Source organism: Euleptes europaea, chromosome 13 (genome assembly GCF_029931775.1).
Source record: "Euleptes europaea isolate rEulEur1 chromosome 13, rEulEur1.hap1, whole genome shotgun sequence".
Taxonomy (NCBI): domain Eukaryota; kingdom Metazoa; phylum Chordata; class Lepidosauria; order Squamata; family Sphaerodactylidae; genus Euleptes; species Euleptes europaea.
In genome coordinates, this window is record NC_079324.1 from 11913610 (window position 1) to 11936048 (window position 22439).

The following is a 22439-nucleotide window of genomic DNA, read 5'->3' on the forward strand; positions in this document are numbered from 1 at the left end:
GCCATTTCCCAGATGTTGGCATCTTGCATTCAGACAGGGTGATCTGCCTCCAAGCCGGCACACAGAGCATACAATAAATAAATAGACCCCACAGAGTGGACTGGGGCAAAGGTCTCTTAGATATCCTCTCTTTGTGCAGAGAGAACTGCCTGCCAAACCAGAACTAGGGCACAGGTCTTTCTGGTGCTGCTTTTGACCTGGAGAGAAATTGTTTCACTTTTGCTTTCTGCTGCCATCTCAGGAGCCTTTGAAGCTTCCCTGTCATTTTGTGCAGGATCTGATAGCATAGATGAGGCACATCTCCTTTGTGCATATTATGAAGCAAATTTATGCAGGAATACTTGTCAGACTTCAGGGTACTACTGGACTCCTGTTTACTTGTGACAGACTAACACAGGTGCCCCTCTAGAAGAAGCAGGCTGGCGGGTGGTGTTCCCTGCGTAGAATGAGAGGCCATTGTGATGACATTCCCTTGCTCTTGCAAAGGAAGGGATGCCTGCTTGGTGGTGGTTCAGCTATGTATAACACATCTAGCATGTATCCAAATTATTTGAAATTCTAATAAAAGAAGTTTTTATTTATATGTCATGTCTGAACAGCCTGTAACTCACCAAGCTGAAAAATGTCCCCTGCATGTTTTTACGTAGCCTGTCCAGTAATTAATAACTTCCTGTTTGGGCGATTTCTTATGGAGCAGTGAAGTGAATGGCCAAATGGGACTTGCCCTATGGTGGAGATAATCCGAAGACAATCCAGTTTCCTGAATGTGATAGATTGGCTAGTAGTTAACCCAGGTTAGAAACAATGTGTTTCTGTCTAGCTGTTTGGAAAGTCTTGGGGTTCAATCCAGCCATTTGGGTTAGATCCAGTTGTTTTCTGCTCAGAGCAGAGTCACTTTCTCACTGGGGGACTTGCCCTGTGACCAGAAGGGAGTCTTTGCATCCAGTCCTGGTTTTTAAGTAAATGCTTTAGGAAGTAGTAAATATCCAGTGACCATAGTTGATTATTATGCCCTTGAGGATTCATTCTCAGCTCTTATTGTGAGCTTATTTGACCAGCATGTTTAGTTGACTAGATCAAAACAATGTATGTTGGTTCTTTATAACAAATTTGTAGGATCACTGAAACAATACATTTATTTGGATCAACCAATGCTTACAGTATACTAGGTAGATATTTGAGCTACACAGAACTTTTCCTTAGGCTGGATTTTCAAGAATCATTTTGAAAGGGTGGAAATGGATGTTTCTCTGCATGGAGATAATGTGAGAATGTTGAAAGTATGCACATATGTTGGCACTGCCTGCTCTTGTTCTGTACTAGTGCTGGTAGCCAAGTCTTCACATTCTCAGGTGAACGTAGAGTTGGGAGACTATATAACCCAGATGATGTGTAACAACTATGCTGTAGCTGGTAGGCATAGTTCCAACATTTTCTACCTGGGGTGTAGGGTAGAACAGCCTTGTGGCTTCTCTCTGGTGGCTGTTGTGTTTGTCACAATAACATTGGTCGCTATAACATTGTTGGGGATTGCACAATATCTGAGTCACTATTGGGCTGCAGGTATGCCGGGGTTTACAACAGAGCACCCCAAACAGCTTTGTAGCACTGCAGAGTTGTGGATGGGTTTTAATGGAGAAAATCAGAGTTCATGGAAGCCTGAGCTTGCATAGATGCGTTTTGGGACAAAGATGTCTTTGAAGAGCTCTCTTTGGAAGTATGAAAAACAGTCATAAGTGAAAGCTGTTTCTAAGTACTGACTGGAGCACTCTGGTCCCCTGCAAGGCAGATGATGTAGGGTAAAAATAAATAGCATTCCTTGTATTAGCAAAGCTGGAGATTAATTATAGAGAGCATACCAAAGTGCAAAGGAAAAAGAAGCCGAACTGGGAGAAGTTACTTAGTGTTTTCTGATTGTTGGGTTTTAGATCCCCATCTATCTCTGTTGGAAATGGAAAGTATGCATACAATTCTTTTGACTAGTACCATCTTTCAGTTTTACAACGATTTTTCTTCTTGCTCTAGTCTAGAAAATGATTCTGCCCATTCCCCCATTGCTGCTTCTTAGGCCTAGAAGCCCTTCCCAGAGGGATATGGAGTGCCTGCTTCAAATTTCTTCCTCAAAACCTACCTTTCCTGTATCTTGGCTGCTATCCTTCACTGAAAAGCAGCCAAAGTCTATGTAACTGTAGTAGCTGATACTCATTCCATTTTTTTAGTACTTCTCCTTTTCCTTCTATTTGATAGTCTTCTCTACAGTTGAAATTTAGTTTGAATGTTTCTTTGTTTTGTCATTCTGAAGTGTGCCATTCACGTTAGCTATGCTGTAATAATGATAGAAATTCACCAATACCTTTTCACTGGATCAGCTGTTGGACATTCTGGAAGAGGGTGTGCTGTCCATGCCACATCCCATAATCCGTTGCCTCCCATTTCCTGATTATGTTGCACAGAAGTGTATTCCTCTTTCTTAAAAAAAAAAAAGAGTGTGTTTATTTTATTACACTTTATCCTATTATTTGTCCATCATGGAACTCAAGTATTCAGTATCCTGGAGCTGACAAAACTCATTCTTGCAGCTGGTTCAGGAAATGTCTCTAGATGTTCACATCTAACCAAGAGTCTGGTTCATACAAATTGCTTGGTGCTTTTCTCTGTGTGAGTGTTCTTGAGCAAGCTTGCGCATGTTATCACGTAGGGAATACATAACACGTGATCCATCATGCACTTCAGCGTGCAGTCCAGCAAGTTATTTGGAGACGGAGCAACCATATGGACTGCCAGAATGCATGAGTGTACTGTTGCTAGTTATCAGGAAAGATTACAAGGTACATTGATGTGGTACAGATTTGAAAGCATCTCCTCTGGTAATTTCATAACTAGCCCAATAATAGAACTCTGTTGTGTTTCTTGTGAGAGGAATGAAATGGAAAAACACATCAATGCTTGTTTCAGTCTAGCTATCACATTCACAGATTGAGGTGGGCAAAGCCTGATTCTTCACAAAGCCTTGGTTGATTTATCCTATCTTTTAGCTAGTGGAAGAATTTGCTTGACTGCTTTGGATTAGATTCTGAGCTCAACTGTAGTCCAGAGTGTCTGTCCTCATCATAACGAGCCTTCTCAAGTCAAGAGGCGAATCTTTGAGATAGACAATTGATGTGGTGTGAGAAACACGTAGAGGAAACAAAGCCAGATGAATTGACAGGGATGACTCCAGTAGGATCAAGTTACTAGCAAAATTTCTTTCATTGTTGTAATTTTGTTATTCCTCTTGGAAGTATAGATACCTGTATGTATAGCAGGAGCTCCTGGATACTTTCCTTGTGGGGCAAATAGCAACTCTGTGTGGGTGTGTGTGAGACTTGTTTTGGGGAAATGGTTCAAGGAAGTTTGGATCCTGAACTGAACCCCTGCAGTGGCTTTGAAGTGTAAAAAAAACTTCTGTGGGAGATATTTATGTACATTCAGTCATGGTGTCTACTCTTGGTCCTGAGACTGGTACCTAAAAGTCATCTTTTCGTAGCCTATCCCTGTGCAGGAGGTTGGATTAAATTATTGTGACTATAGAAAAATACCTTGGGGACAGTCTGAGATGATCACACAAATGTGTTCTGATCAAATCCGGTTCTCCAGATCAGAGTCCACCGCTCCAAACCACCACTCTTAACTACTACACCATGCTGGCCAGGACTTGGCATTTTTGAGGGACAGTGATTTTGGTTGATCAATCTGCGAAATTGCCTCATCTGCTTGGTGTCAGGGCATGTGAATGGCATAATTAGACTAGGGAAATCCAAGGGCAAACCATGGGGGTGCAGCAAAGTACCACCAATATGTTCAGTTTAGGGCCATATTCTGATTTTGTAAATACTCAGGCACAAATCCTCAGAGAGTGCACCAGCCCAAAGAGAACATCTACTGATAAGTTCAGCCATACTGGAAAGAGAGTCTAACAACCATTCTGTACAGATGGGCAAAAAGGAAAAAAGCTCTCTGCCATGGATTTACCACGCCCTAGCGTTCCCCATTGGAAGGGTTTCATCTTTTTAGCTGTTTTTATGGCCTGCTTAACTGTGACTTGTATTTAGTGTTTTGCTCTAGACAACTTACGGAGTGTATTTTAAAAGGTGATTTGCTGAGAAATACAAAGTGTTACTCTGGTTTAACTGGAACTTCTGTATAAAGACTTGTTTGTTTTCTTAGAACTCAGGCTTTTTTTTCCTGGACCTGTTTGCGATTAATCTCTTTCTGCCATACGCAAAGAATTTTGGTTGAGAAATGAATCAAGAAAAACCCAATTTGTAATGGGATGTGATTGTAGTATTATTGTCTGATACTCAACCGATTTTCAGAAATGCCACTTTTTATTAACTTCATTTTTTTCATGATTGTTGTCATTTGGGGAGAAGAAAGGAATATGGTCATAAATGGAAAAAAGTATTTCCAGATTTCTCCACTATTGTTTCATGGCATCATACTTTAGTTTGGAGAATTTTGTTAAATAAATCAGATTTTTTTTTTTCAAATGGTGTGTGACATTTCAGAGAAGGATCAGGTCCTGAGAAAGAAAGTGCCTTCCTCTTCAGTCTCCCCCTCCCCAGCTGGGACCTGTGAAGACTAAATGATCGCCTGTGTGTGTGTAATGTGCCGTCAAGTTGTAGACAACTCATGGCAACCCAGCAGGATTTTCAAGGCAAGAGACTAACAGAGATGGTTTGCCATTGCCTTCCTCTGCATTCCGACCCTGGTATTCCTTGGTGGTCTCCCATCCAAGTACTAACCAGGACCTACCCTGCTTAGCTTAGCAGAGGACTTTTTCTGATCTGTACTGGATTTGTCAGTGTGTCTGCATCTTTATTATCCCATTTGGAAAGTTAGGGGATTGGAAAGAGTTGCTGCTTTATGCTTTCTTTATTTTCCTAGGTGTGATGTTAAGAGGGTGTCCAATGTTGGGTTAGTGTCCTTAGTCATCCATGCGATACTAATGCACAGTTCTATGCAAGGACTGCTGTACATTCTTCTGCCCTTGGTTGAAGAGTAAATAGAAGGTGGTGTAAGTTTAGGAGGGGTTCAAGTTCAAATAGTTTTCATAAATCACTGAAACAAATTCTTCTGTTTTTGGCCTGGGCAATGGCAAACATCAATCAATCACCACTGTTTGGAACCCACTCTCCCTGGTAAATTGATCACCTTTTGCCCCACCCAGGCCATGGTCTCCCAAGATAGTTCATTGCTGTGGTAATGGTGCTTTGGGCTACAGTGGGGACTTTGATCTTTTGTTCGAAATCTAAAAGGACAAAACTGCTGCTGTTGTAAAAGGTTTTAACTCAGCTGCCCACCGGAAGGTTACTAGTCTTTCATAACTGCTAGGCTTAGGCAGGAATTATTTTTGAAGGTCATCTGTCAGGTTAATATATAACTAGGCAGTTAGTACCACATATTTGGAAATCGAAAACTTCAGGCTAATTCAGGTGAACTGCAACACAGCTCCCACAAGTTCTTTCTAAACTAATCCTTAACTAACCAACTCGCACTAAGACCTCTGATTTTATCCAAACTGTATCTGTGTTGCAGGTGAACTGCAACACAGATACAGTTTGGATAAAATCAGAGGTCTTAGTGTGAGTTGGTTAGTTAAGGATTAGTTTAGAAAGAACTTGTGGGAGCAGTCTTAGTTCAGATTGTGAAATCTGCTTAAATTAGTATTTAAAAGAGAGCAAAATAACGTGCAACAGTAATGCACCGTATTGTTTTAATAAAGAGTCTGTGTTCTTTAACTGGGTTAGTAAGCATGACAGATTGTGTTTGGCTGTTGTCAGTGGTCCACAGTCTTCCCTAGGCAGCTGTTCAGTAGAGCTTGCTAGGGGCAACAACGACCCTCTTTTATCAGCTGATGGGGGTATGGTTCGGCTTTTTCATCCTCTGGTGTTTTTGAGATGAATTTTTGTATTCTCTCTCCCTTCTGCCTGGTACAAAAATGAGAAAAAGGGAAACAAGCTCATAGTTTGTGGTTTGGACTTGGCATTACCCTCTAACAGTATGGGGAGAAATTGAAGCCTGTGTCCTTCCCCTTAAAAAAGAAAAGAAAAAGAAATAGTAAATTCCTTAACATTCAGACTGTAACTAGGTGAGATGGGAGCTCCAGTGGTGATGTGTTGTACATACTCTCCACTTAGACATTACTGGGGGTGAGGGAGAAGATGAAATGGAGCTTCTGTTTTCAGAAGCTTCCATGCTTCTCTTATAATGTCTAGTTCTGGTCTCTAAAATTGAAGTCTGAAGTTCCTGGTGATGATATCTCTCCTGCCATACAATGGCCTTGTCTTAGAAATAGGGCCTGTCAAATTTCCTCTTCCCTTCTAGCTATCATCTCTTGAATACTGCATTTCCCAGTCTTTCTTTGGTCGCTGGGTATTTTTTAATGCAGGGTTACCTGTAAATTTAGCTTATCTCCAAGTGTGACACTTGTCTTCCTCTACCTACTTCTGGAAGCTCCGTCTCCTGTTGTTGGCTCTTCCTTTGGCTCTTTTTGGTCTTCCCCAAACCCTACCTGGTCAGAATTCTCTGCTCTGGCTAGTTGGGCTATAATTTTGGATTACTCTTTAGCTTGGTTTTATTGGTTTTGCTCTGTTGGCCTGAAAAGTTTGAGTAATGAGTTGGGAAGTTCCTAGTTTGAATCTTGCTTCTGCTACAAAGTGGCCTTAAGCAAACATCCTGCTTTTGCTTATCCTTAGCTTTCCATGTTCAATATGGGATAAGAATGCTGATCTGCCTGACAAGAGCACAACGATATAATGTTCGAGAAGTGTTCTAGAATTTACATTACCATACAGTTACTCTGTATTATTCAGCATTTGCAGGTCCTAAAGTTCTTCAGAGAGGCATAGGGAAGAGCAAACATCATGCTTCTCACATGGTTGTTTCCTCCAATATCCTGTATACAGTAATAGCATGTCATAGCCTTCATTTTAATTGGGGGCTGCTGGGGGGGGGGAGGGAAATGACATACGTCTCTCTTGATATATACTAGAATACAGTCACTGTAATAGACCTTCATAGAGTTTTCATGCCTAACAGCATTTTCTGCATGTATGATGCAGAAGAAATGATTCAGAACAACATAAACATGAGTAGACACCCTAAGCTGGTTGACAAAAGTCAGTGGACACCATTTTCCAAAATGGCTGCCTTCAGCCTTCCTCAGCATCTGTCTCATGAACTTCCATCTGCCAAATGTGGATCCAGTGATACCATTTGAACTGTAACAAAGCCAGTTGTGATATCCTCAAAGCTGTACCAGTGATCCTTTTGAAGTCACTCTGCAAGTTACCAAAACACATGTGAATCATGGGCATTCTGATTGCCTAGCCCTAGAATCTTCACAAATGGTTTTTAGCTTTGCAGCACACTCTATGAAATTTTGAAAACGTTGGTGATTGCCTGTAAGAGGGTTGGATTTCGATCTGTTCAAGACCTTTGAGTCAAAAGAACAGTAAAATAAGTGAAGTGAAATTTCAAAAATGTACTTCTAACAATGCATTCCTAAAGAGAGCTACTCCAGTCTAAGCCCATTCATTTCAATGGGTTTAGAGCAGAGTAACTCTGCTTCGGAATGCACTGTTAAACAACTATCTGATAAGAACTTATGTGATAGCTACTACTTTTTGCTTTCCAGGGTGTGTACTCTCGTAATTGTAGTTCCTGTTGGATCATCAGACAGAAATCCTTTTTGTGCCTCCACAACCATGCTGTGACAAAGGCTGTTACCGCACTAGGTATTCCCAGCGATGTATTAAAAGTTTGAAAATGTTATAAAAAATACTGTTCACATTTTCTGTGTATTCCCACCGATGTATTAAGAGTTTGAAACTGTTATAAAAAATACTGTTTGCACTTTGTTTGGCCCCTTTAGCTATGAAGACGTCTTCCAACCATTTTTTAGCTGTGGCATCCAAAAACCCTTTTAAAGCGATGTTTTTTATAACATTTCCAAACTCTTGATATATCTCTGGGAATACCTAGTGCGGTAATAGCCAAAGACTGAGGCCTCAGCTGTATTCCAGCCCAGGGCAGAATTGTTTAGCAGCAGACACAATTATGAGAAGCTCTAATCTTGAGGGGCTGGGTCATCAATCTTCTCATTCTCCTACTGAGGCTACGGCGTCTTGGATTTGTGGGTTATTTCCTTCCATCATCCGGGTAGGCAGGACTAAGATCTTTTTTAACTTCCTGTCTTCCCTTGGCGGGAAATAGCCTGCAAACTCCCAGTTCCGTCCTGCCTCAGAAGGGTTGGCAGGTCGTAAGCGCAGCTCTTGTGCTTACTCGTTTGTAGACTGAATTTATTTCTTTAAAATTTAGCTCCTTTGTATGGTGTTTCGTTTTTCTCTGTGAGGTTAGTCTCCCCCTGTCCTTGTCTCATTCCCTCTGTGTTTTTTCTTGCGGGCTTTGATCCCCGGAGGTATCCCTCTGGAGAATCAAGATGGCGGACGCCATTGTAGAGAGGGAGGACGACCTCCTCTCAGTGGACGACTACCAAGTAGGCTTGGTTCAGTCGGTCCACAGACAGCCCGAATCTCCCAATGCTCGCGATTGCGATGCCTTAGGGAGTGTAGAGCAGGAGAGCTCCAGCCAAACCGCGGCCGACGCCCCGCAGGGGAAAAAGGCGCGGAAGTCCGCGACAATCAAACGAGCCGCGCCGACCTTACAGGGCGGCAAGAAGAGAAAGCGCGGTCACAGAGCCGCCGCTTCTCCGAGGGCCGGGAAAAAAGCCCCCGCCGTCTCGGAGTCGCCGGATAGCGCAGAATACTTCGCCCCCAGACCGATTTCGATGGCGGCTGGAACGGCGGTGGTTTCAGGAGCCGGTAATGTTCCTCCCCTGGTGGGCGGCCATTTTACCTCCCCAGCGGGCGGATTTTTTCCCGCCTCCTTCCCGGCAGGCGGCCATTTTAGTGGATTGCCCTCACTAGCAAATAGTTTTCCCCCCACCTTTTTTCCTCAAGGTTTTCAGTCGGCGCAAACGGGGGTTCCCTTTCCTCCTCCTCCTCCTCCTAGCAGTCGCATGCTGTCTAGGGAGGAGGCCGATGAATTAATTAATCTGGCCCTACAGAGGCAGTGGCAGGCTTTTCAGGCCCACCAATTGAGAACCCAGTCCCTAGCTGTTCAAGGGGGGGGTGAGTCACCCTCTACATATTCCAGCAGGTCTCTCTCTACTCAAGAAAGAGCCACTGAAACCAATTCTGAGGGCCCTTCAACCAGCTCCCAGTGGCCCACAAAGGCTGCATTAAAAGCGCAAAGGGTGGAACAGGAGAAAAACCCTGGATCCAATTCCCATGCCTCTTCCTATGATTCTGAGGAAGAAAGGGAAGAAGGCGAATTTGATTCGGAAGAAGAGGGCACTCTAGGCGAAGAGCCACAGGTCCGTCTCTTTAAGGGAGAAGATTATCAATCCCTTTTGGCTAAAGCCATTTTGGCCTTAGACCTCAATGAGGATTCGGTTGAGTCAGAGGTGAACAAGTCCAATTTAAAGCAGGGAGTTGCTGAGTGTTTTCCTCGCAAAAGAACACAGCATAACCTGGTTCCCTTCCCTGAATTTTTCCTCAGAGCTGTTCAGGAGGAATGGAGCAACCCTGCCTCTAATAGACAGACTCCGCCTTCTATTAAAAAACTTTACACTCTCGCCCCTCATGCAATGAACCTCCTTAAGCTTCCCCTGGTGGATGCTCCTGTGGTGGATCTGCAAACCCCGGGCCTTGTTCCCGAGGATGGGCTGGGATCTCTTAGAGATCAACTAGATAGGAAGGCTGAAAGTCTCACTAGAAAAGCACACGAGAATGCTGCCTTGGCTATTCAGGCCAGCGCCACTACTTCTATTTTTGCGAGGGCTTCCTTTCTGTGGGTCAAAAAATTGATTCAATTAGTGCCCCCTGAGCAACAAAGAATTTTGGGTGGTCTAGAGAGGGTCCAGGCGGCTATTACCCTGATGGCTGATGCCTCCCTAGATTCTATGACGTTCACAGCCCGTTCCATGGCCTCAGTGACGTCAGTTCGGCGGGCCCTCTGGCTTAGAGCTTGGCCTGCTGATTTCAAGGCTAAGACTAATTTGATGGCTTATCCCATCCAAGAAGGACGGCTGTTTGGTGACAAGTTAGATAAAATTCTAATCGAAACAAAAGACAAAAAGCACGTTCTTCCAAAACAGTTTAGAAAGGAATCAAGAAATCCATCTTTTCAGCCCTTTCGTGCTTCTAGGCCCCAATCTAAATTCCGCTCTGACTTCAGAAGAGGTTCCTGGAATTCTTCCAGGCCTTTTCGAAGGGGAGGAAAGTTCTCTAGAACTCAGGGACAGCAGCCACGTACAGAGAGAGGGGATAAGTTTCCAAAACCAAATCCCCAGTGACTCCGATCGGGTTCCGGTGGGGGGAAGACTTCTGTTTTTCAGTTCCAGATGGGCTGCCTCCGGACCGGACCGATGGGTATCCCAAGTCATCAACGAGGGATTCAGGCTGGAGTTCACCTCTATCCCGAAGGATCGTTTCCTACGGTCTCCAGTTCCCTCCAAGATAGAGAAGCTCAACAGAACTGTAAGAGCCATCCAACACCTGCTAACCATACACGCTATAGAACAGGTTCCCGCTCTCGAGAGGGGCCAGGAAGTATATTCCATATTCTTCACAGTCCCCAAAAAGAACGGGGACTGGAGAGCCATCCTGGATTTAAAATATCTGAACAGAAGGATGACTCGGAAACATTTTCGTATGGAAACTGTAAAGTCAATCCTGGATTCTTTGCTCCCTGGCACCTTCATGACAGCGGTGGACCTGACGGAAGCGTACCTGCATGTGCCCATCCACAGCTGCCACAGACGCTTCCTCCGTTTCACTTTCAGGCATTCCCATTTTCAGTTCAAGGCCCTCCCTTTTGGATTGGGCCCTGCTCCCAGAATTTTTTCCAAGATACTTATAGTTCTCATCGCCGGGCTCAGACAGGAGGGCATCCAGGTGCATCCGTACCTGGACGACATCCTGATCTGTGCTCCCACAGAGGTACAATCCAGACTACACACAGCCCGAGTTCTACAGGTTCTTCAAGATCACGGTTTTCTTGTAAATTTCTCCAAGAGCTCTCTAATCCCATCTCAATCAATGGTACACCTGGGGGTCCACATAGATTCGGTTCAGAATGCTATCTCTCTTTCCCAGGAGCGCTTGCAGAAGCTGAAAAAGGCGGCTTCTTCAACAGCCAGATCCAAAAAAGTCAGTCTGATGTTCCTAGCTCACCTTCTCGGGCTGATGATTTCAGTAATAGGTATCGTCCCCTGGGCGCGTTTCCGTTCCAGGCCCTTACAGTGGCAGATCCGTCCCTTCCAGAAGGACATTGCCAGGAAAATGGACAAATTAATTACAATATCCTTAGAGACAAGGAGGAGCCTTCTATGGTGGTCAGATCTGAAGAACTTATCAAGGCATACTCCTTATTTTCACACAGAGCCCATTCAATTGATAACGGATGCCAGTCTTCAGGGATGGGGAGCCTCTCTGCTAACCCACACAACCCAGGGCAAATGGTCTTCCAGGGAGTCTTCTCTTCATATCAACATATTGGAATTGAGGGCTGTAAAGTTAGCTCTCATGACCTTTGCCCCCCTTCTCCGAGATTTGCATGTCCTAGTCAGAACGGACAATATTGCAACGAAGGCCTACCTGAACAAACAGGGAGGGTCTCGGTCTGCTCCCCTTCATCGGGAGGCGGTGCAAATTTTTTCATGGGCACAAACCCATCTGCAGTCAATTCGTGCCGAGCACATCAGGGGAATCCAAAATGTACTGGCGGACAACCTAAGCAGGCAGTTCGCCGACGAAGGGGAATGGTCCTTGGACCATGCAGCCTTCTCGCTGGTTACAGATACCTTCGGTATGCCCCTGGTAGATTTGTTCGCCACCGTAGAAAACCGTCGGGTGAAAAGATTCTTCTCTCGTTTTCTCCATCCAGAAGCAGAGGGCGTAGACGCTCTGTTAAGCCCATGGCCTCGGGGACTGCTTTACGCATTCCCTCCCCTTCCCATTCTTCCCAAAGTCCTGAGAAAGATCAGACAGGAACGAGCCGATATCATTCTAATAGCTCCCTACTGGCCTCGTCGTCCCTGGTTCTCCTTCCTTCGTCAAATGTCGATTCAGGACCCGTGGCCCATTCCAACGCAGTGGGGAACCTTACGTCAGGGCCATCTAGTGCATGCAGATCCCCAGTGGTTCTCTCTGACCGCGTGGCGATTGAAAGGGGAACCCTTTTAGCCAAAGGGTACTCGAGTGAGGTGGTAGACACCATCCTAGAGGCACGCAGACCTTCCACTAGGCGTATTTATAACACGTCATGGAAGGCTTTTGTCCGATGGACTAAGCGTAAGAAAATTGACCCTTTACATCCAGGCACCCAGGGAATTCTCCAATTCTTGCAGGAGGGAGTAAAACAAAAGCTTTCTGCTTCCACTTTAAGGAGACAGGTAGCAGCTCTAGCTACCGTTATTCCTGAGTTGGAAGGCATTGCCACTTCAAGACACCAGCACATTCTTTCATTCCTTAAAGGAGTTAAACAAACTCAACCCCCAGTTTCACATAGGTTTCCGTCATGGAGCCTTAATCTAGTGCTTAATGCACTTACAAAGGCCCCCTTTGAGCCTCTTCGTACGGTGCAGTTGAAGTTCCTCCGTATGAAGGTTCTGTTTCTAATTGCCATTACTTCTGCCAGACGTGTATCTGAACTCAGAGCCCTTTCTATACGTAAGGGGCTTTGTACTTTTCATAGAGACAAGGTAGTTTTGGTTCCAGATCCTACTTTCCTCCCTAAAGTAAATTCATCTTTCCACAGGACTCAAGAAATAAATTTACCTTCTTTTTGTCCAAGTCCATCAAATCCTAGAGAACAGGTCTGGCACACCCTGGACGTTCGTAGGGCCCTACGGATTTTTATTGATAGGACCAAAGATTTTCGTCTCTCGGACTTCATGTTCATAGGGGTTAGCAATCCCGGCAAGGGCTTGAGAATGTCGGCAGCAGCTATCAGTCGCTCCCTCAGAATGTGCATTATTCAGGCTTACAAGGCCATGGGAGTCCCTGCTCCGGACGGTATAACTGCGCACTCCTTACGCAGTGCAGCCGCCTCGGCGGCTTTTGACCGTCAGGCTCCTGTAGAAGAAATTTGCAGAGCCGCAAGCTGGGCTTCGGTTTCTACCTTTAAGAAGCATTACAGGATAAATACATGGTCATCAGCTCAGGCAGCCTTTGGTCGCAGGGTTCTACAGAACGTGGTTGAATAGAGTGCTCTGCCCACCCAATTGGGAGCTCTGGTAGGTCCCACAAATCCAAGACGCCGTAGCCTCAGTAGGAGAATGGAGCATTGTTTACTCACCGTGAATGCTCCTTCTCTCCTGAGGCGAAGGCGTCTTGGCCCGCCCGGCACAGTTTTTTATAGTTATTCTGAGTTTAATATATGTTTTTTACCTATTAGGGTTTACGAATGGCATGTTTGTTGCGTGTTGTTTTTTGTTAAAGGAGCTTTTATTCCTATATTAGTAGCTTTGCAAGTTTGAACTGAGAGTTTGCAGGCTATTTCCCGCCAAGGGAAGACAGGAAGTTAAAAAAGATCTTAGTCCTGCCTACCCGGATGATGGAAGGAAATAACCCACAAATCCAAGACGCCTTCGCCTCAGGAGAGAAGGAGCATTCACGGTGAGTAAACAATGCTCCATTTGTGCTGCATCATTCAAGAACCCAAGCTTCATAATTCCCCCACAGCAAGAAGGCATTGCACTGATGAGTTACTGAGATTTCCCGCCCCCCCGCCCCCTGCAACTCAGATTCACTACAAAGGAACTTAAATGGAAAAGACAGAGATTCTTGATAGCAGCAATGCAACTGCAAGGTGAAATGTATGAATATGCAGCTGACTTGGATTATGAACCTTGTGTTTTTGAAGCTGATTTCTTCTATTGCAAGTCCTCTTGAAACATACCTTTAAAAAAGTATAATTGCCTGGAAGATCAAAATGAAATGTCAGTCATCTAAATGTGAGACTTTGGAAGAAATAAGACCTAACCTTCAAAACCTTATTGTTGCATATTTATGGTACAAATGATGCTGTGGGAGATAATGTAGTGTCAAATGAAAAGGTCGAGCTTCTTGAATCCTTTATTGATGCAGTTGTATTTTGCTTTTCAGAACAGAGAAAAAATTGTTATTGTGCTCTTTTGGGAGCTGCAAAAATTATTTGCATTTGTATGCTTCATTGAGGCAGTGAAACATGCTGCTGAGACAATCTGGTGACCTCTTATGAACGTTGTCTGTCGTTTGGGCGACAAGTTGTGATGCACAGGAGTTGGGGCTTTGTGGAAAAATGAAATTATACCAGATATATTGTTGGAGGCTGCTCAATTTGCAACAATCTGCTCACAGTTAACATGACCTGGTCTATGATGCTGACATTTGTTCCAGGTGACATGCCTCTGAATATGCATGTGATAGCAATGAAGTAACACGTCCAAGGGCGAGCAAGAGTCTTCACACAAGACTGTCTCCCTTGTTTCAAATTATCTACTACAGTGTTCACAGAAATGAGAAAAAAACACATTTGCATGTTATGACTGCATGTACTGTGTATGTCGAATGCAAGATCAGAGCGTTATTGGCATCATTGAATAACACAGGCACTCATTTTGGTTGTACTGATATCCTGAATATGTGGGGCCAACTATTATGTACAGTGCAATCTGCTACAGATGGGTGACACCCCCCCCCCAAATTACTAAGCCTCTGCTCCAAGGATGAATTTACTTTGGCTGCACTGGACAACTCAGACCATTCAGCAGTTTTTGTAACACTGAGTAATCATGGCACTATTCAAACCCTTTTCCAAGTGCGACATACGTCTGTTATATTGTGCGCAGGTTCAGTAGGTCACGATGTTCAAGGATCAGACCATTTGTCAAGCCTATAGCAGTGACATTTTACCACCAGAGTTCAAGGGAGAGGATTATTTTGTTTTGTCTTTGCAAGGATGTTAAAGAGTTTGTGAAATCAGGCTTCAACTTGGATGATATCCTTGTACCTTTGTGGACTGGTTGTTGTGCACTAATTTCATGTGCAAGTGTGGTGGTAATGTACGTTGGAATCCATTCATACACTCCTCACCCCATCTTGCAGCATTTATGCATAACTTCCTCAGAGTTCTGTCACATCTGAAACAGTCTCCACTTCCGTCATCACAGAAGGTAGGGATTTCCATGTTGCTGTTGGTATTGTAAGAAGTTCATAAGGGCTTGATGGCCAGATTCCTCTGATTTCACAGTCAGTGGCTCTGAGGAAATGGGAGTTCTACTGATGCTTTGGTGGAAAGAGGAGTTTTTGTCATCAGTATGGTGGAGCCAGTAATGAATATTATACCTCTGTGAGGTCTTTCTGGATTGTTACTCTTAGCTGGTGACACAATGCATGAAATGAGATGCATTTTGAATGGCAGTAGACATTAATAAATATGTGGACTATCTTAATGCAGTTAGGCGTATGAGGACACTTTCAGGAAAGAAATGATATACAATGACAGGCACAGTTTGTAATTGTTGAGCTGAAGCATGACTTCCAATGATTCCTAAAGGCTTGTTGGGAGAAATCACTATTGTGTACTTACCAGGGTCAATTTCTTGATCTTTTTTGACAGTTTCATACCTGTGATTATTCCTGTAGAGTACTGGGCAGAAATGCAGCTGTAAACCTCTGGAATTGTCACTCCAGGGCTGTGCAGTTGATCTAGAAATAGGTTGTTCGCTAATACTTTCCTTTAGCATGTCCTTAGAAGCCTCTCTATTATGGTAATTCCTTAGGCACAAAAAGGATTGCTCTCTGGGGATCTAACAAGGGGTGCATTTACGGAGTACCCCTTAGGTACCTTTTGCTTTCCATCTCATAATTTCTTATCAGATAATTGTTTTAGAAGTACATATTTGAGATTTCATAGAGTGTACCACAAAGCTAAAAACCACCTGTGAAGATGCTAGGTAATCAGTTTGAAATACCTATATTCCATATATATTTTGATACTTCACTGTGTAATTTCAAAGGTTGAACTTTGATACAACTTTGGAGATTTACCATTGACTTTGACATACATTTTATAATTGGAGGTGCAATGGTTCCTGAGACAGATGCCTGCACTGGAGTATGAGTGGTGGCCATTTTGGAAAATGGCACCCACAGACTTATGCCAACCTACTGATGATATTTATCCAAGTTTTTCTTGTTCCAAACTGAGCCTTCTACTTCATACAGGCGAAAATCATTGTCAGGCATGAAATTCCTATAGAGGCTAGCTAGAGTGAGGACTATTAAATTTTCTTTTGTCTAATAATCCCTTTGATAATTATCAATGGAAGCTTAACAATCATTATTGGAATTTTTTTGCTATGGTTATATGACCTATTTTGAACCAAAATGCAAGGCTAGGAAAAAAGGATGCCTGAGAAGTCAAGGGCTGAACAGCTACAAATCAGAGAAGACTGGTTATGGTGAGATAACAGAAAATGTATTTCTGACAAAGTAGGGGTTGAGTCCAGAGATGCATGTGGAAGGCGTCTCTTACTTATGGATGGGTTGCTTTATGCTTTGTGTTGGAATATTATGTGAACAGAGTGAAACTAAATCTAAAGATGTTCTTTGGCTTGTGCATATGGTAGTGTAACTTTGCATAGAAGTAGTAGGCTGAGAATAGCTATAGAGCCTACTTACAGCACTCTGTAAAATAGTTGTATTCATGCACTGAGACAGTGTTTGTGGCTTACAGCTACTTGTATCCAATCAATTCTGAAGTAAAATTGATGAAGGAAGACAAAAGTTTGGATCCTATGGCTGAGTTCCATGCAGGCTGGACAACCTCTGCTGTAGAACATGCTTCCTTTGTCTCCGGCACTTCCAATCATACAAGATCAGTAATCCCTTGAGAGATCAGAAGTGCTAGCAACAGAGGAAGTGTTTCTGCGACTGAGGCAGTCCATCATGTGCGGAACGCAGTCAGTGGATCCAAGCCAAAGGAGACCTTCCTTCATTTTGATTCAGCTGAGCTGGGGACTACAGGCAGGGGTGAGTTTAAACTTTGCCTTTCTTAAAACGCTGGGAAGCCTAACTAAACTGAGAATTTAATTGAGGTTTGCTGGGAGAGGCTCTTTCCCTGTGGATCGTGACTGGGGATCTGTAGGTGAGTATAAAATCTTTTTATCTTAGCAGAGTAACTCCATCCGGTTGGAGTATCGAGCAACTTGAATATCTATGTGAATTAGCAGCAGATAGCTGCAGGGCAAGGAACTTCGGCACTCAGTTCTTATTTGGTATAGGAAGAGTGCAAGAGAGTAAAGGGCAGGGTTACAACACCAAAGAATAATATAATAATAAATTAATTAATAAAATACCAGTTATGAAGGTAGAAAGCCAGCAGGGATCGGGGGGCTATCCAGTGTACTGCATGGAGTGTCACATGTATGATGATCTGCCTGCTGGACAGAAGTCGTGGGTGTGCACTCGGTGCAGGGAGCTCCTGGCTCTCAGGAAGCGAGTTCACTTCCTCGAGGCCAAGGTAGCTCAACTGGAGGAGCTGAGGCAGGCAGAGAGAGAGGTGACTAAGGACTCCGGGGATGAAACAGTCACATCCCAGTCCCAAGGTGACGGCAACCTGCCAGTCACGGATGATGGAGCCCTTGGCGAAGGAGGCCATCTCACTGAGGTAGGGGAATGTGGTACTTTAGAAGGGACTTCTTCCTTGGTGGATGAACAGATATCCTCTCGTACCGAGGATATACCTCAGAGCAGAGGGGGGCTTCTTGTAGTGGGGGATTCAATCCTTAGGAATGTAGATAGCTGGGTTTCTGGTGGGTGCATGGACCGCATGGTGACTTGCCTGCCTGGTGCGAAGGTTGCGGACATTACCCGTCATATAGGTAGTCTGGTAGGTAGTGCTGGGGAGGAGCCAGTGATTGTGATGCATGTTGGCACCAACGACGTGGGGAAATGTAGTCCGGAGGTCTTGGAATCCAAATTTAGGTTGCTAGGCAGGAGGCTAAAAGCCAGGACCTCCAAGGTAGCTTTCTCAGAAATGCTACCTGTTCCACGTGCAGGACCAGCTAGGCAGGCACAGTTGGTGAGTCTCAATGCTTGGATGAGACGATGGTGCAGGGAAGAGGGCTTTAGATTTGTAAGGAACTGGGTAACATTTTGGGACAAGCTGGGCCTATACAAAAGGGATGGGCTCCACTTGAACCAGGATGGAACCAGACTGCTGGCGCATAATATAAAAAAGGTGGCAGAGCAGCTTTTAAACTGAACCTGGGGGGAAAGCCGACAGGAGCGGAGAAGCATCCGGTTTGGGCAAACTCAGTGCACATGGACAAAGGGAAAATTGCTTCAGATTGCCCACATGAGAATTACTTGGACATGAAAGGGAATGGGGAAAAATGATGAATAGCCACATAAAGATGCCCAAAGGCACATGCCAGGCAAGTCGAAAGAGAGAAACAGTTTGGAGGTGTTTCTATGCTAATGCTAGAAGCCTCCAAGCAAAAATGGGGGAGGTAGAGTGCATGGTTTTAAGGGAAAACATAGATATAGTGAGCATTACAGAAACCTGGTGGAGGGGAGAGAACCAGTGGGATACAGTCATCCCTGGTTACAAACTGTATAGAAATGACAGGGAAGGGTGTATTGGAGGGGGTGTTGCTATGTATATCAAGGAAGACATAGTGTCTAATAAGCTAGAGACCATAAAAAGGGCAGACTCGTCCACAGAATCCTTATGCGTGACGATTCCAGGCCCCAAAGGAGATTTAGTACTGGGACGTTCTATCGGCCCCCTGACCAAATGGCTCAGGGTGATCTTGAGATGGAGAATGAAATTAGGGAAGCATGTAAAGGTAATGAAGTAGTAATAATAGGAGACTTCAACTTCCCTCATATTGATTGGATAAATGTATGCTCCAGTCAAGCCAAAGAGATAAAAATTTTAGACATCCTAAATGACTGTGCCCTCGAACAGTTGGTCATAGACCCAACCAGAAGGGAGGCGATCCTGGATTTAATACTCTGTGGTGCTGCCAGTGATTTAGTGCGGGATGTGGATGTAGTTGAGCCAGTTGGCAATAGTGATCACAATGGCATCAAATTTAATGTATATGTAAGTGGAAAAGTGACTGGGAAATCTCACACAATTACCTTTGACTTTAAAAGAGGAAATTTCTCTACAATGAGAAAACTGGTAAAGAGGAAGTTGAAAGGAACAGTTAGGAGGGTTAAATCTCTTGAAAAGGCTTGGGGGTTACTCAAGTCCACATTACTAGAGGCTCAGCTAGCTTGTCTACCTCAGGTCAGGAAAGGTAGTAATAAGTCCAAGAGGTCACCAGCATGGCTAACAGGTAAGGTGAAGGAAGCAATTAGAGAAAAAAAGTCTTCCTTCAGAGGCTGGAAGGTTTTCCCAAATGAGGCGAACAGAAGCAAACACAAACTTGCACAAAGGAAATGCAAGCAGATAATTAGAGATGCAAAAAAAGATTTAGAGGGGCCTTTTGCTAAACACATCAAAACAAACAATAAGAAATTCTTTAAGTATATTAGGAGTAGGAAACCAGCAGTGGGGTGCCTCAGGGATCTGTGTTGGGACCGATGCTTTTCAACCTATTCATCAATGACCTGGAGTTGGGGTTAAACAGTGAAGTAGCCAAGTTTGCAGATGACACCAAATTATTTAGGGTGGTTAAAACAAAATTGGACTGTGAAGAGCTCCAGAATGATCTCTACATACTGGAAGAATGGGCATTAAAATGGCAAATGAGATTCAATGTGAGTAAGTGTAAAGTGTTGCATATTGGGACAAAAAATCCCAACTTCACATATACACTGATGGGATCTGTGCTGGCAGCAACAGACCAAGAAAGGGATCTTGGGGTGGTAGTGGATAGCTCAATGAAGATGTCAACCCAGTGTGTGGCTGCTGTAAAAAAGGCAAATTCCATGCTGGCTATAATTAGACGAGGAATAGAGAATAAAACTGCTGATATCATACTGCCCTTGTACAAATCTGTGGTGAGACTACACTTGGAATACTGTGTACAGTTCTGGTCACCACACCTAAAAAAGGATATTACAGAGCTTGAGAAGGTGCAGAAAAGAGCAACCAAAATGATTAGGGGACTAGAGCAACTGTCCTATGGGGAGCGGTTAAGACGCTTAGGGCTGTTTAGCTTGGAAAGAAGGCGGCTGAGGGGAGCCATGATAGAGGTCTATAAAATTATGCATGGTTTGGAGAGACTGGACAGGGAGAAGTTTTTCTCCCTCTCCCATAATACTAGAACACGGGGTCATCTGCTAAAGCTGGAGGGCGAGAGATTCAAAACAGATAAAAGGAAGTATTTTTTCACACAACGCATAGTTAAATTGTGGAACTCCCTGCCCAAGGATGTGGTGATGGCTGCCAGCTTGGAGGGCTTTAAGAGGGAAGTGGACATATTCATGGAGGAGAGGGGTATTCATGGCTGTTAGTTAGAATGGATATTAGTCATGCTGCATACCTATTCTCTCTAGTATCAGAGGAGCATGCCTATTATTTTGGGTGCGGTGGAACACAGGCAGGACGGTGCTGCTGCACTCGTCTTGTTAGTGGCTTCCTAGAGGCCCCTGGTTGGCCACTGTGTGCACAGACTGCTGGACTTGATGGGCCTTGGTCTGATCCAGCAAGGCTTTTCTTATGTTCTTATGTTCTTATATGAGACCTGGTGTATCATAATGGCTAAGAGACTGAGCAGTAGGCCAAGAAGCGCCTCCCTACCTCATGCCTCGGATGACTGCACTGAGCATATGAGGCCAGGCACTAGTGGCAGAAGAACTGCCCACAGCTTGGTTCATACTTGGGTTGCCGATTATGAGCAACATCTGTGAATGCTACCAAATAAAATCACTTAAGAGAGCCAGTGTGGTTTAGTTCAGGGTTTCAGACTAGGGATGCAGAGACCCGAGTTCTCTGGTGTTCACTTGGGCCAGTTGCTGTCTCATAGCACAACCTGTGTCACAACCTGTGTTGTGAAGCTAAGACATGGGGTGGGGGAGAGGCGATGTATGTCAGTCTCATCTCTTGGAAGAAAAGTGAGATAAAAGTCTAATAAATACACTTCTAATGAGAGGTTTCAGAAGCACATTTCCTATTCTTCTACTATGCCTACAAAGTACTTATTGAATTATATACTCAAGTTGTTATTTCTATGAAACTTTCCATATTTGTCTTTACTGAACCCTCTGACTGCTTATTTTTTTAGATCTAATTCAGTGCACAAACGAGATGAATGTGAATATTCCGCAGTTGGCAGATACCCTTTTTGAGAGGACGGCGAACAGTAGCTGGGTTGTAGTATTCAAAGCTCTAATTACAACGCACCACCTCATGATGTATGGAAATGAGGTAAGGCTGCAGTCGTTTGTCATAGAACATTGTGTTTAATGGTCATAAGAGAGTCTTAAGAATGAGACATAGAGGCCAAGGCCTTCCCCTGATGTTGCCTCCCGGCACTGGTCTTCAGAGGCTAACTGCCTCTGAACGTGGAGGTTCCCTTTAGTCACCATGGCTAGTAGCCACAGACACACCTCTTCTCCATGACTCTATCTAATCCCTGTTTAAAGCTGTCTGTGTCTGTGGCCATCACCACATCCTCTGGCAGTGAATGCCACATTGTAATCACTCTCTGTGTAAAGAAGTATTTCCTTTTGTCCATCCTGAATCTACTACTTTGTTGGATGCCCTTGAGATCAACTATTTTGGGAGAGAGAGAAAAAGTTCCCTTTGTCAACTCTCTCCACCCCATGTGTATTTTATAAACCTCTATCATAGCCCCCTTAGTCGTCTCTTTTCTAAACTGCAAAGTCCTAGAATCTTCAGCCTTTCCTCATAAGGAAGGTGCTCCAGCCCCCTAACTATCTTGGTTGCCCTCTTTTGTAATTTTTCCAGCACTGCAATATCCTTTTTAGGTACTATGACCAGAACTGTACACAGTATTCCAAATGAGGGTGCACCATAGATCTATACAGGGGCAGTATAATATTGACTGTTTTATTTTCAGTCCCTTTCCTAATGATCCCTAACATAAGAGTTTGCCTTTTTCATTGCTGCAGCATACTGGGGTGACATTCTCATTGACATGTCTGCTATGACCCCAAGATCTCCTCAGTCTCAGCAAGTTCAGACCCCATTAGCCTAAACCTGAAGTTGGATTTTTTGTCCCAATGTGTATTACCTTACATATACCAATATTGAAATTCATTTGCCACATTTTTGTCCATTCACCCAATTTGTGGAGATCCTCCTGGAGCTTTTCACAAATCGTTGGTTTTCACCATCCTGAATAATTTTGTGTCATCTGCAAACTT

General features: G+C 44.0%; 1 protein-coding gene across 4 annotated transcripts in view; it reads left to right on the top strand.

Annotated features, from left to right (window-relative positions):
- LOC130486577 (phosphatidylinositol-binding clathrin assembly protein-like) overlaps window positions 1-22439 on the top strand; it is an 85198-nt gene that overhangs the window by 11120 nt on the left and 51639 nt on the right. For all 4 annotated transcript variants that reach the window (XM_056859878.1, XM_056859879.1, XM_056859880.1 and 1 more), the window contains exon 2: window positions 21335-21477. In XM_056859878.1, the coding sequence (XP_056715856.1) occupies window positions 21335-21477 (143 nt within the window). The remainder of the gene's footprint in view (window positions 1-21334; window positions 21478-22439) is intronic.